General features: G+C 53.9%; 1 protein-coding gene across 1 annotated transcript; it reads left to right on the top strand.

Annotated features, from left to right (window-relative positions):
• Nucleotides 1-226: 226 nt before the first annotated feature.
• On the top strand, nt 227-8,312 carry LOC119095646 (integral membrane protein DGCR2/IDD; the record flags this gene model as incomplete). The annotated part of the gene is made up of 4 exons (XM_037218512.1): nt 227-460; nt 6,803-6,899; nt 7,333-7,475; nt 8,178-8,312. Coding segments are annotated over exons 2-4 (324 nt in total), but the record flags the coding sequence as incomplete, so codon positions are not given.
• Between the last annotated feature and the right edge of the window lie 5,720 nt (nt 8,313-14,032).

The raw sequence follows: 14,032 nt of genomic DNA, 5'->3' as shown, positions 1-14,032 counted from the left end.
TCAAATCACACTGTTTACCCTGGTCTGCTCGTTGCCGCGCCGTCAGTCCGCAGAGAAAAAGAACAGTAAGCGGTGAACGGGTGGAAGTAAGGTTTAGCTGAAACTTCCTCCCGCTTAATAGTTTTTGAACCATCTTGAGCATGTTTATCTGTACACAACAGGCTTTCTGTGAGCACCAACTTCTGTTTAATAATAACTCATAAGATCCCCGATGCGTTGGGTGGACTATTTAAGTGGAATTTCATTGATGCTGCATTTTGTTTCGAACAGACAAGACCGTTGATACGTACCTGGCGCAGACGGTAAAGAACTGTATACGAGAGATGGGCGTTCCTGCTGGGGCCGATCGTATCAAGGCTGTGGTGGAAAGTGGGGGGCGCCAATTTATCGCACTGCATATATCGGATGCATCGCGATAGGAATATTATGTGGAAGATGAATAGTCTTTCACAAACTAATGGTAAGTTTGCTCAATGGAATCATGCTCGTATTTGCTCTAACCACGTCGGATCTTATGTGGTTGGAAGTAAGGCGGTTGGTATTTTGATAGCGAAAGCGGTACTTTGTGCGATGTTGAGGACTTGGCCTGCTATATGACTGTTGAAATATCCAAAGGATGGGCGCTATATCTTATTTTTTCTTACAGCTCTCTGGATTTCAATGCATGTGGAGGGGACCATTGCTCAGTTACATCTCATAGCTGGTTTCCAGGTGGACGGCATATAACATTTTGTCGGTTGAATGCTGTTTTTCCTGCCAGTTATGTTAACTGATTGGTATTTGTAGAGGTAGAAACTTCTGCCAAATTCAAGCAAGGTGTTCAAACACAGTTTCTGTGTTTATTGCATTGATGTTGAAGCACAAAGTGAATTGTGGTTTCTGTTTGGTACCTGTGTCCAGTGTGATTGTGGTGTGTTTTACATTGGGAAGATTTTGTATGTGTTTGTAAGCATCATGTCCATAAAAATCAGTTTTATGCATCATTTTGCTGGGCTTACAACCAACATAAAGTCATCATTGGTATGTTTCCATAAGATATTTTGGATGTCAACCTCTTGGTGATGGCTGGTATCAGGTCTTTGAAGTTCACTCCATGGTTAAGTTCTTTCTGTTATGAATGAACCCTGAAAACACGTGTGTAGCTCTATTCTCAAGAAGCATCAGTGACTTTGAGTAGCAAACATCATATTTATATTCCTCTAATGTTGTCTCCCATGACATTATCTCTGTGTTTGGGTATCTACTGGTGCCTGCCTATCATGCCTTAGAAAGTCATGTCCAGCACAGTTTGGGTTTTGAAGTTGGCATGCCAGATGGTTGACAGAAGAACAAAGATGTGGATGTTTTATCATGTACAGCTCATCACAGCTGAGCTCAAATATCAATTTGTCTATCTATGGTATGTTTCTGGCATCATCTTTGACTGACTGCATCCAAGCTGAGGTCTCCTATTTTATGCATGTCCTGAAGAGTGTTCTCATAGGAAGTAAAAGTGCCAAAGGCCTGTTGTGTAGACCCCCAGGTCTGCATTTATTTTTCCCATTAGATGGGAAATAAAAAAACACATGGTATTCAGAGTATAATAGCATGCATCTTTGTATGGTTTTTAGTTACAGAATTTAGCAATTTGCACATTGAGCTCAGCACAATATTGACTTAATTTACTTTGGTCTAATGGCTTTGGGTTGTCTGAGTTTTGGTTGTGAGATGTGAGGTGTTCGTGCATGGTGGGTGCCAGATGCTGGTGCAAGTATGCAGATAACTTGTCCATCCTGCAAAAGTCAGTGTTTGAGGGGTAGGGTGAGGTGTGTGTGGTGTGCACAAGATGGGGTTTGATAGTTGGATGGGTGATAGCCATCAGTTGGTTGACAGGCTGAAAGGCTGGTTAGGCTGATTTGAGGCCAAAAGGCTGGTTAGGCTGATTTGTTGTTTCTGAAAACCGGGGTTTGTCCCTCATTCATTGTTGTTCTCTGTCCTTCCTATTTCACTGCTCATTATACACAACATCCATTTCTTTAATACAGCCCAGTGTATGTCTTCCAGCATATCATGGGCTGTTTCATCTGTCAGAACTGGATCGGGCTCAACACAAACAGGCATGTGCACACAGAAAGTAGAGCACAGAAGCGGCACAGGTTGAAGCAATGGCGCAGGCTCAGATTTCTAGAGCATCAGGCTCAGGGAAGGGAAAGTTGATCTGGACATCTGAATGGGAATGGGACAAAGGATATAGGGCCCAGACAGTGTTGGAAATTCCAAAAATTGTCCTGGTAGCAGAGGATACATTTTCTATAGTGGAGTACAAAATTATCTAAGTGCTGCAGGTCATTACAGCTTTATTTAGGTTATCCTTGGGAGGTAATAGCACAATGGGTGACTCAACAAAAGCACTACTTGTCATATACAGCAATTTATGTAAAAACACTTTAAATGAAAGGAAGCATCAGTATTAAACATGGCACACTGGAACAACATAGTCTCATACTCTGTACTATGAGACACGTGCATATACATTGGTTTGCAATTTATGAAAAGCTTTGCGTATACACCCTCCAAAGCGGAGACTGCGTACATATTAGGCTTATACACTCACCAAAATGGAGGGTGGCTGCACACCAGGCTTATACACCCTCCAAAAAGGAGGGTGGGTACAATATGCATAGCCAGACAAAAATGGTACACAAACAATGCAAATGAACATGCCACAGACAGCAAACCTACTTATGCTCCACCACAATTGTGCTACTCGCGCTCCACCAGCTGACTGGTTTTAAACACAGCTAGACATTCATGCCCTCCACCTTCCCACTCCGGGCAACGCACGAGGTCCTGCATGTTCCACCCGAACAATAGAGACATGCGGCACTCTTAAACGATTTACCGAGCCAGCGCAAGCACAATGCCTGACGGACCCGTGTAGGCCGGCCAAAAGGGATCAGAGTCAGTCACTTCGCTGACTCCGGCGGATAGTGCAAGGTATTAATGGATTTTGATGCGCTTTAAGTGATGTCATTGCGAAGTATGGTAATTTATGTTGCAATTCATTGATGTTTCTGTCCTAATAAACCCTTCTCCTTAATTTGCCGGGCCAAAGTTATGGGTTCATGTTACTCTGGTGTCCTGGTATTTTTGCGGGGACTGAGATGACTGTCTCCGAACAGTTTTTTGGCTATTTATAGCAATGGTTTTCGACTAAAATGGGCATTTTTGTAAAGCCTGAATTACCAGCTTAAATTTCATACCCTTAGGTGACAAATTTAACGTGGTTTAAATCCACAGCTGCCGTAACATTTTTGTACTCCGGATACCAGGAAGTGGCCAAAAATCCGTCCACATTGCAGTTCTGGATGAGTACAAACAAGTTCTTCTTCATAATCGTGATGCCCATCTCTAAACAGCTTCCCTCCAAATGTTTACAAATCTGTGCAAAGCATGATCGCGAACAGAATATTCATGCTCTTGACAAATCAGTCACTAGGAGGCGAATCATTAAACCCAATTGGAGAGTTTTGCTATGTTCAACCTCCAACCTGAGCTGGGAGGTGGGCGCAAGCCGCTGAATAGTCGAGACATTTCCGACGCCGAATTGCGAGTGATACTCTTATTTGCATTGCCATGACACAGCGGTGGCGCGTGGGTAGACGGCCGTCTGCGGTAGGTGATTGGGTGTGCGGTTTTCTATGAATGTTCGTTGCATCCTTGGCAATTAATGCGGTTTGTCGTCAATGGTAGGTTAAGTCATGTTCAAGTTTGGGCTGGCCTGCGTAGGGCATAGGAAGTGAGAGCTTTGCTAATCTGCAGACCGGTGCGATTCTGGTACGCTTTTCTCATTTCCCCATATTGTTCAAAGGCGATTCCATTAAACATTTTCACGCTATGTTTTTCACATTTTCGTACATGGTTTATCACATACCTAGGTATCCACAGGCTGCTTGCTATTGGGCATCTTAGTCTGGTGGGTGCAAGATTTGTGCTCTTGCAGATATCAATAAATGGCTCCTGATGGAAGCAGCAAGTCTTAAGCTGTTGCGCCCACTGGTTTTATTTTGTCCTTACACAAAGAGGTAAAATGAGTTTTTTCCGAAAGCTGTTCTTGTTTCATCATGATGGAGGACAAAATATTTCATTTTACCTAGTCACAATCCTGGAGTATAAATTCTCCTGGTATATATTATACCAAGAAACGTCAAGTTTTTCAACACTGGGCCCAGATGTGCTGCTTAGGCCCTAGCATAGGTACTCAGCCGTCCGTATTGACCTTGGGGCACTCATATATGAGACTGGACGACTAGGAGTTCCTGCATAAACAAAAACAAAACCCTGCATAAAGCATCTGGGACTCCATGCAGGGTTTTCACCATCTGTTTGTAGCATCGGAGCACAGCCGTGTGCCATGTCTCGTGGGGTGCGTGGTCCGACGCAGGGGGCAGATGGTGATTGTAGGGAGGTTGTTGTATGGACAGACATGGAGGAATCTGGGGTGTTCATCGACGATAGTTAGCACGTATTGATTCCGAGGAGTTTTACATGGCAAAGGTCATTTTTAGTCAACGTTGAGTCGTTCATATGGCAGCATAGCGTTATCAAGAGCGTTTTGGGTGGTCTAGCGTACTGTGATGTGTACTTAGCACAGACTGTGCAGGACGGTGGGATTTTCACGTCTTCTACTGAAAACGATAGGCTTCTGGAGCAGGCGAAGTGTCGTATTTGCAACACCTGGATGACTCCTGTTGTTGAGTTTCCTCAGGCTGTTGGTGTCCGCAACAGAGTATATCGCAGAGCGAGAAAGTTTGTCCACTGAGACAATGTCATCGCCGACGTGACGGGCTATCCGGTGCGCCACGCAATGGTATTCTTGTTTTTTAATGGTCCTGCTTGCTTGTCATAAACGTGAAGGTGACATCGCAAGCCCGTGATATGCATGGGCCATCGTCCCAAAAGGAAGTGCTTCCAGCAATGTCACGCGTCCATGATGGTACTGAATTCGTTCGCGACCGCATTGTGGTTTGGCACTCGGTTTTGACAGTGTTCGAGAGGTGAAAACTACAGGCATTCCACTGCAGTGCAGTACGACAATCGTACGCCAGAGGGCAGGACAGACTGTCAAGCAATGCAGCACGCTGAGCCTGCGCCGCAAAATGTCGCGGTTGGCCGGGGATTTCACGATCGGACGGTGGAGTCAGGGCCCACACAACAAGCGGTTGGGTCAGGGCCCACACAGCAGGCGGTGGGGTCAGGGCCGACGCAACAGGCGGTGGGGTCAGGGCCCACACAAGTGGTGGGGTCAGGGCCCACACAACAGACGGTGGGATCGGGGCCCACACAACAGGCGGTGGGGTCAGGGCCCACACAACAAGCAGTGGGGGTCAGGGCCCACGCAACAGGCGGTGGGGTCAGGGGCCACGCAACAAGCGGTGGGGTCAGGGCCCACACAACAAGCAGTGAGGGTCAGAGCCCACGCAACAGGCGGTGGGGTCAGGGCCCACACAACAAGCGGTTGGGTCAGGGCCCACACAACAAGCGGTGGGGTCAGGGCCGACGCAACAGGCGGTGGGGTCAGGGCTCACACAAATGGTGGGGTCAGGGCCCACACAACAGACGGTGGGATTGGGGCCCACACAACAGGCGGTGGGGTCAGGGCCCACACAATAGACGGTGGGGTCAGGGCCCACACAATAGACGGTGGGATCGGGGCCCACACAACAGACGGTGGGATTGGGGCCCACACAACAGACGGTGGGATCGGGGCCCACACAACAAACGGTGGGGTCAGGGCCCACACAATAGACGGTGGGATCGGGGCCCACACAACAGGCGGTGGGATCAGGGCCCACACAACAAGCGGTGGGGTCAGGGCCCACACAACAAGCGGGCGTGGGGGCTGCTCTCAGTGATCCGTCCAATCCAAATGCCGGGAGAGTTCCTTACAAAAAAAAAAAAAAATAGCACGGAAGAACCAGTCCTGCCCAAAGATGGGGATGGGGATGAGGGATGGGGGAGGGGGGGGGGGGTACTTACGGTACTTGAGACTTACGTTGGATGAGCTGGGATTTTTTAAGATCCCCAGGCAATGCCCCATGCACAGTGCCTACACACTGCCAGCGTACTGCACACGAACGAAACGACTGAAAATGTAGTACGTTAAGTATCCGTGGGCTCTCAATACTATTTGCCCGGGCGCCAGAAACAATGGTCATATATGCGTGCCGTACACATCCAGTCACAGGTGTGACCCTGCCCTGTGTGTGTTAAGTCCGGATGGGAATAAAGTGAACCCCAGTAAGCAAGTGAGACAGATGAGCACACTACTTTAGCGACGTACGTGCCTGTTGCTTTATATTGTTTCGAAGCAGTGAAGACGAGGTCAAGCCAGCGGGTGGCTGGTCAGTCGTTTTTGCATAACCCTTGCATGCAATGATGCAGATAAAAGCAATGTGTACTGTTACTTGAGCGTTGGTGCAGAAGAGGCCCTGCAATGTTTAAGTGTAGCCCGCCCATTGGATATGCTACCTTATCCATCACACCTGTTTTGTTCTGTATTGTAAGCCCTGTGTGTCTATCTAAAACAGTCATATTGCTGGTACACAACTTCTAATGTGGAACTCCATGGCTGGTTGTTCTCACAACTTGTGTATTGGGATCATATTGCTGACATTGTCCCAAGCTCTTGTGGTTTATAATGTATATTTTTCAAGTGTGAACTATTGTGTGTAAGTTTTCTCTCTTCATTTATTCCAGTCTGCATGGTATGAGAAGTGTGAATATTATGTTTTGAGAGTAATGCAGCAATGTGCCTTTCCAGGCATTATTTCTGACTTAAGCATTGAGAACTGAAGCCCAGAATGACCATTATATGAAGCATTGGTCAGCCAACATATCGGAAATGGAGATAGCTGCGGGTAAGGACTTTATTCAAAGCAGTTTTGCCCCTCGTGTGGGCTAGTGTGCATCGCCTGTTACACACTCCTGTGTAGTCCGGCATTTTACACTGCTATGGATTGAAATTCAACAGTGTTCTGTGACAGGTTAGGGGTGTAGGGGTTTGTTATTTTTTGTTGTCATTTATTTTATGCAATGATAACTTTAAGTATCAGTTCGGGTACAGACTCGAAACACCTGCTGATATGCTAGTCTGCTCCGTGTTTTTCGCCTGTCTCTGGTGTCTGTTCCATTGTAGCAATGAGCCTTTTTCTGGTATCGGGGCCTTTTTACCCTGGAAGATAGCAGAATCCGCCCGTCGCACCGCAGCCTCTCGCGCTGTGTCACCTCTGCTGGCTGACCTGTGCCGCGCCCGTTGTGACCCTGCTGACCCCGGTGACCGCCGGCTTGCAGAGCCGCGCCTCTGCCTGGACCTGAACGGGCGGACGGTGCGCAACAGCGAGCGCTACATCCCCGGCCCGGACGAGTGCACCGTGTGCACGTGCCACGACGGCGAGCAGGAGCGGTGCCAGTCGGTCATGTGCGCGCCGCCGCGGGTCAGTGGCGGCCGGCGGCGGCGCTGGGCACGCGCGTCGGCACCCCACGCCGGCGCGCATCCCCAGCGCCGCCGCGGGTCAGTGGCGGCCGGCGGCGGCGCTGGGGACGCGCGTCGGCACCCCACGCCGGCGCCAGGCCGCACCAAACCAGTTAGCCAGGCAGCCAAGTGGGCGCGGAATGCAGTAAAAGGCGTTACACTTCGAATGATTGGAAGCAAATGCATGATTTTGTCGGATGGAATGTGAAGCAATAGAAAGAGTCTGTTTGCATTAAAAAGAGTCAATTTATCTGGCTTTCTAGCCTCTTGAAGACTAGAAAGCCGGCATCGACAGGAAAGTATGGTCGCGAACACACGAGTCCATCTCGCTGACACGCATGTGTGTTTGCGATGATCGCACATGCCCTGTGGATGCCTTCTCTTCCGCAGCGGGCATTCAGTGACAGCTCGCTTCAGTGAGCCACCTACTCACATCGCCCGCGATAATGTCATCTCAGTGACGACCCCATGTCCTGCGCTGGAGATGGTCGCCTTCAGTGCCGGACCAGCCGCCGGTGCTCCCCTGCTTTACTGCCCCCTCCCCTCGTACTCTCGGGCTCCTCGGTGGCGTCTTGCCCCCTCTAGGGCGTGCCTCTAGCTCCAGCATGTGGCGAGACGCGCCGCTCATGTCGCTTGACCTGCTGTCTCTCGGCCCGCCCGCCAGGCGTGCCGCCAGTACCAGGTGGGCAAGACGTGCTGCGAGTTCATCTGCCTGGACGGCTCGGCCGGCGCGTCGCCGGTGACCCCGTACGGCGAGCGCGCCGGCACCGGCAAGGACCTGGGCCTGCGGCTGGTGGCGTCGGCCGTCACCGCCGTGCTCTCGCTGGCGCTGCTGCTGTTCCTGGTGTATCGGCTGCGGCAGCGGCGCCACAGAGGTGAGGCGTGGGGCGGGGCACGACAGGGAACGCTGGGCGACGTCATGGCGCGGGGTGGGGCGGCCGCGGAGAGGACGGCAAGAGGAACAGGAGGACACCCTGCTGGTGGTGGTCACTGACGCCTCTGGCATGCCAATGTTCCTGCTGTAGGTGTCTCGAACTGTGCTAACTTCCTAACTGATCTTAGCGTTTTTTTTAATGTTTTAGATAGTGATCATCTTTGGGTCAAAGCCGTCACCATCGTTCACAAGTACATAGCTCGGTCATCATATGTCGTGTGTAGACGTTTGCATAGTCGTTTTCAAATTCCAAACGTCTCTCTTGATCTTAAACTTGATCCTGCGTTCTCATGCGCAGGTATAGGTGGTCAGTGGTCTGACCATCTATACCCACGCATGTCTTTATTGCTGCCTGGTCTTGACTCACAGGGTCCTCTGTAGCGTATCAAAATTCACAACCCTTCGCCCCCCCCCCCCCCCCCGTCGCCTGCCTCGGACGCCACCGCGCGGCTGAAGGCATAGCGACGTGGACTTCTTGTCGGGGGTGGCATCACCCCGAGAGTAGTTCCTGAGGCCACCCCTCACGAGTTCAGCGGGTATTTTGTGAGAGTGGTCCCTCATGTCGCTGCTGAGGCTCAAGGCCGGGGGGGGGGGGGTCTTGAACTTAAATGGTGTCTATTCATCGTTGGCGTCCGTGCTTTTTCTCCAAGACCCAGGACTGTTGACTCTCTCCATCCTGTCCGCTTTCTCTGAAAAAGTTCAGGACCCTGTGGAGCAGTCGGGCTTGTTTCGAAATTATTGGCCACGTCATCCTTCACGTTCTCAGCATCAGTCTCATGTCCAGTGAGTTTACCGGTTCCTGGTAGCATTCCGTAGTGCATCCTATTTACAAGCCCCGAAAGCCCTTCAGATGCCTGGCTTCGGACACATTTCCATCGTTTCTTCTTCTGCCTTTTCAAAAGCTTGTTAAGAGAGTGTTGCGGTGACAGCTTTGCCCCTACATGGCTGAAAATAATTTCTTTCTCTCATCCCCGCACGGATTTCGCCTCCATCTCTCCACAGAAACCGCGGCTCCTGCCGTATCCTACCATATCCTTGCCGCTACTGACCGCCAGGAACTCACTCTTCTCTGGCCCATGGACCTTTGTAACTTATTTGGTGCGGTGGACCGCACAACCAAGTGCCCACCTCTAGCCCACCTCTAGGACCACTCCTCCTCCAGGTATTTGCCAACGACTCGTCCCTGTCTTGGAGTCTCTGAACATCTGGTTCCACTTCTATGGTCTGAAAAAGACTAGTGGAACGAAGCTCATTGTCTGTCGTTGCCATGAAATTTGTCGCGGCATGGGTCCCTTTACTCGGTTGGCGAGGAGGCAGTGCGTTAGGGCCCCATCGTGAGAAACCTCGGTATAGTGTTCGACAGGCACCTCGCCTCGGACTGTCACGTATCTGCCCTCGTCAAAGAGCGCAGCGGTGTCTTCATCAGGCTGTGCCGTGGCGTCATCAGATCCCGCCGGGCCCTCCGCCTACCCTGGCCGATACCGAGGCTTCTCACACCTCCGGTATTGCCTTGCCGTCTATGGCAACGGCTCGGAGAAGAGCACACCACACTTCCCAAAGATCCTGAACTGTGCCCTGCGCGCTGCCGCCGACCGTGTGTATGCCTGACTATGGTTAGGGTGTATAGTTCGTGTTTATACGTGAGCCGTTTTCAATGTATGTCTTTCGATGGACCCCTGTTAGATTGCTGCTACGAGTGTCCTTTCTAACATGTCTATCCTCTTAACCATACCGACTCGGCCCTCGAAATCGCCGTTTTATGTTGGAGAGTGTCTCATAAACGGGAATGCATATGCGCAGACATAGCACGCTGTGCATTACTGAATAAGCGTTCAATACAACTCCTGTGCACAGCAAGCTTACCGTATGCTCGGCCGTATGCGCTGCGACTCTGCCGCTACGCCTCTGGCCTCCCGTCAGCTGGCCGTCACTGACCTCCCTGTGTCCGCTCATACGGCCGGCTCCCGCCAGGGGCACCGTCGCTGCGCGCCGAGGAGGCGTACAACATGACCCTGATGAACTACCTTCGCGGCTCGGGCTACCTGGGCGGCCCGGCCGGCTGCCGCGGCTCGCACGAGTTCTACTACGAGGAGCCGCCGCCGCCCTACACGCTCTGGAAGGCGGCCGAGCCGGCCGGCGAGGCACCGCCACCGTACAGCGAGGCGGTGGCGCTGCCCGAACTGCGCGCCAGCGAGCGGCGCGCTCCCAGCGGTCGCCTCCACGCCGTGCTGGTGGTGGCGCCGCCGACCGACGCGCCACCGGAGCCTCCCGCTGCTGCTGTTGCTGCTGCTGCGGACGGCCGCCGGTCGCCGGTCATCACGCCCAGGTCAGTGGCCGTGCCCGACCAGGGTCGCGGTGTACTCGTGGTGTGGCGGCAGTTTGTCAGGTGTGGCGGCGGTTTGTCAGGTGTGGCGGCGGTTTGTCGGGTGTGGCGGCGGTTTGGCAGGTGTGGCGGCGGTTCGTCGGGTGTGTCGGCGGTTTGTCGGGTGTGGTGGCGGTTTGTCAGGTGTGGTGGCGGTTTGTTGGGTTTGGCGGCGGTTGTCGGGTGTGGCGGCGGTTTGTCGGGTGTGGCGGCGGTTTGTCGGGTGTGGCGGCGGTTTATCGGGTGTGGCGGCGGTTTGTCAGGTGTGGCGGCGGTTTGTCGGGTGTGGCGGCGGTTTGGTTGGGTGTGGCGGCGGTTTATCGGGTGTGGCGGCGGTTTGTCAGGTGTGGCTGCGCTTTGTCGGGTGTGGCGGCGGTTTGTCAGGCAGCAGGTGGTTCGATGTGGAACGTGAAGCAATGGTCATTGACGCTAACTTGGTCAGTTCCCACGCGGCTTTGGTGTGAAATTGGGACAGGCTTTACACCCGAGCGAAGCTTGGATTCGCAGCCTGTTACATCTCTGAGCCTGAACTACTGTTTTTTTTTTTTAACTTCTTGTTAGCGGCCTTCAGTGCTAAGGTCTGGGTCGTTCGTAGTAAACGCTGCGGTCATTATGTGGGTGGAAATACTCTTAGTTCCCAAGCGAGGAATGCCAACATGTGACCAACAACAATGTTCTGTGCCACAGCATGGCGCTTTTCACGCCTCTTCCCATGACTGCGGAACACTTCTTTCCTCCGTGCCATTGGCCAACAGCGGCGGCACACTGCAGGGCGTGTGTCTGTCAGTGCTCGCTTTGCGTAGGAGTCGCCCACGGGTGCAACCGTCGCCGCAGACAGTTGTGCTAGCCGTGCCTCCCCGGCGTGGCCCGTCCTCCCCGCTCTGCCCGCTTTGCCTGCTCTCCCTTCCCTTTATCAGCGCACCGAACCGCTCAAGACACGGGCTTTGCCACCGTTGATAGCATCCGACGACAGTTGACGTCCTTTGTGGGACACCGGACCCAGAGCTCGCGGTCTCCCGATCATGAGCTCGTCTTGTGTAACGGCCCGGCCGCGACCCAGGCAGACCACCGGCGCGGTCCCCTCCGGCTGATGCGCGCCCTGGCTGGCTGCTTTGATTTCGCCTCGTCAGGGATTGTGTCATATTATGCGATTTTTATCGGCACGACGCAAATAACCAATGCAATTGACGCGCCCTTAAAACTCAGCAACTAACTTAATCGACCTTGCAATCGTTATGTCCTCATCGCCGTCGCAGCCCCCACTGCCTGCCCCGACCTGACCCGACCCGACCCGACCCGACCCGACCCGATCCAACCCGACCTGACTTAACGTGACCCGCCACCGCAGACCGGAGCCGCGGGAGCCGGACGAGCGGGAGCCGAGGGAGCCGGGCCGGGAGCAGGTGCTGCAGCGGTTCAGCCTGCAGCTGGCTCTCGACTGTTCCGACTCTGGCAGCAGCTCCAGCCAGACGCTGACGCCGGAGGGCGCGCGAGCAGCCAGCGTCACCTCCAGCAGCACCGAGGCCAGCGCCTGAGGCGGCCGCCCCGAGCCCCGGCCGCTGCGCCGTAGCCGCCCGTCTCTGGAGGCGGAGCACGGCCGACCAGGTGGAAGCTGTGGGAACCGACAAAGCCGCGCCGGCGAGCTTCTGACGTCACTTGGTGACCGAGGCTTGCACGGGACGGTCCGATCCGCTTGCGGGAGAGGCCACGGGTCGGTGACCGCCGCTTCAAGACGGGGTGGTCACGGCGAGATGCTGGCCGGCCGGCAGTCGCGGAGGCAGCGCAGCGGCGGCGGCGGCGGCTCGCAGGTTGAGGTCACCGGTTCGTGTGGCGGGTGGCAGTACCGGGGGGGGGGGGGGGACTCGTAGCAGACAAGACTGCTGACAGCGGGCCGCAGCAGGACGGCGTGGTCGGCGTGCCGCGCGTGTCTGGGCCGGGGAGGACCCGGTGGCGCTTGGCAGCCAGGGACCCGCCCGCACTGTGTGCTGGCTGGCAGGACGCGGACGCCGCACGGTGGGGACGCCCGCGGGCGGTCAGCAGTGGCGCCACCTGGTCTGAGGGCAGGCCGGACGGTGGGCAGCGCCGCCGTGGCCGCCCCGCGACCTGAGCGAGTCGCTCCCGGTACCTGGTCGCTCTTGGACGGGCAGCGAAGGGGAGCTGGGCGTGAAGGCCCCGGCGAGAGGCTGTGTGGTGCGTCGCCGCCGCGCCACTACCTCGTTCATCGTTACATGGGCGTCGGGGCTTTTAGGGTTCGGCAGGTCCTTCCCTTTATCGACTGACCTATCCATGCCCGGTCGGTTTTCTTGCTAATTTTTAGACAGCATAGTGTTGTGCTCCAAAGCCACCATCTCATAATTGTTAGCAGTGTATGGATGTGAGCTCGCGCGTGTGAACCAAGCTGAGGTACACAAAGAAAAGTATTTTATCGGCCTTGACTTCTTGTCGGACGTTGTCTGCTCTTCGAAGGGTACAAATAATCTTCCCTCATAGCGAGTCTCACAGAAGTATGTACATGGACGGCCTTGTCGCGGAAGCACGTACGCTGCCCGAAGGCGACTTGTTCCCGTCTGGTCATCTAGATTTGTAGTATAAAGTTGTGTGGGTGTCGTGGTGTTCGAAGTTACTGGATCTGCCTGATGCCTGGTGGCTGCTGTCGTTCCGTATCGGCGTTTCCTGTTCACACCGCGCACGTGCAGCGTTCGCATGGCTTAGCTGACGTTCAGATGTGTTTTATACGTCTCCTGAACCCTCGAAGCGGGGAGTCTTGGAATCGTCAGTGTGGTTACACATTTCCAGAAGGACTGACCGTTGGATGAAGGCCGCCCGAACAGCCGTGGCGTGGGCTGTCGCCTATCATGCGGGCCAACGGTCTGCACGTCCTTCCTGTTTTTACCGCGGTGTAACGCAGTTGCAGCGTTTAATTCCATGATATTTTCGTAAGACAATGACAAGCGCCGCGGCTAGCGGTCTTGTGTATGTGTCGCTGCCATCGCACCGTTGTGTTTAGCGCCCTGTGTATGGCGCGCTGTTTTGTGCCCTGTTTTGCGCTGCCGAGCACCGCTGGACGAATTCCCCTCGATACACCTGTTGCCGGCTAGGGACTAGGCTGGACCGAGTTGGCGGTGGGGGCCGCTCGATTCGCTCCAGCATCGATCGCCCACGAGCGTCGGCCGTCCGCGGCGATGTCTCCGGTTGCCAGCGGTTGTTACAGGCACGCTGAGGG

Source organism: Pollicipes pollicipes, unplaced genomic scaffold (genome assembly GCF_011947565.3).
Source record: "Pollicipes pollicipes isolate AB1234 unplaced genomic scaffold, Ppol_2.1 Scaffold_4219;HRSCAF=4965_pilon_pilon_pilon, whole genome shotgun sequence".
NCBI classification, from domain to species: Eukaryota; Metazoa; Arthropoda; class Thecostraca; order Pollicipedomorpha; family Pollicipedidae; genus Pollicipes; species Pollicipes pollicipes.
The sequence above is the reverse complement of the archived record's forward strand: the minus strand, read 5'-3'. Positions and strand labels throughout refer to the sequence as shown.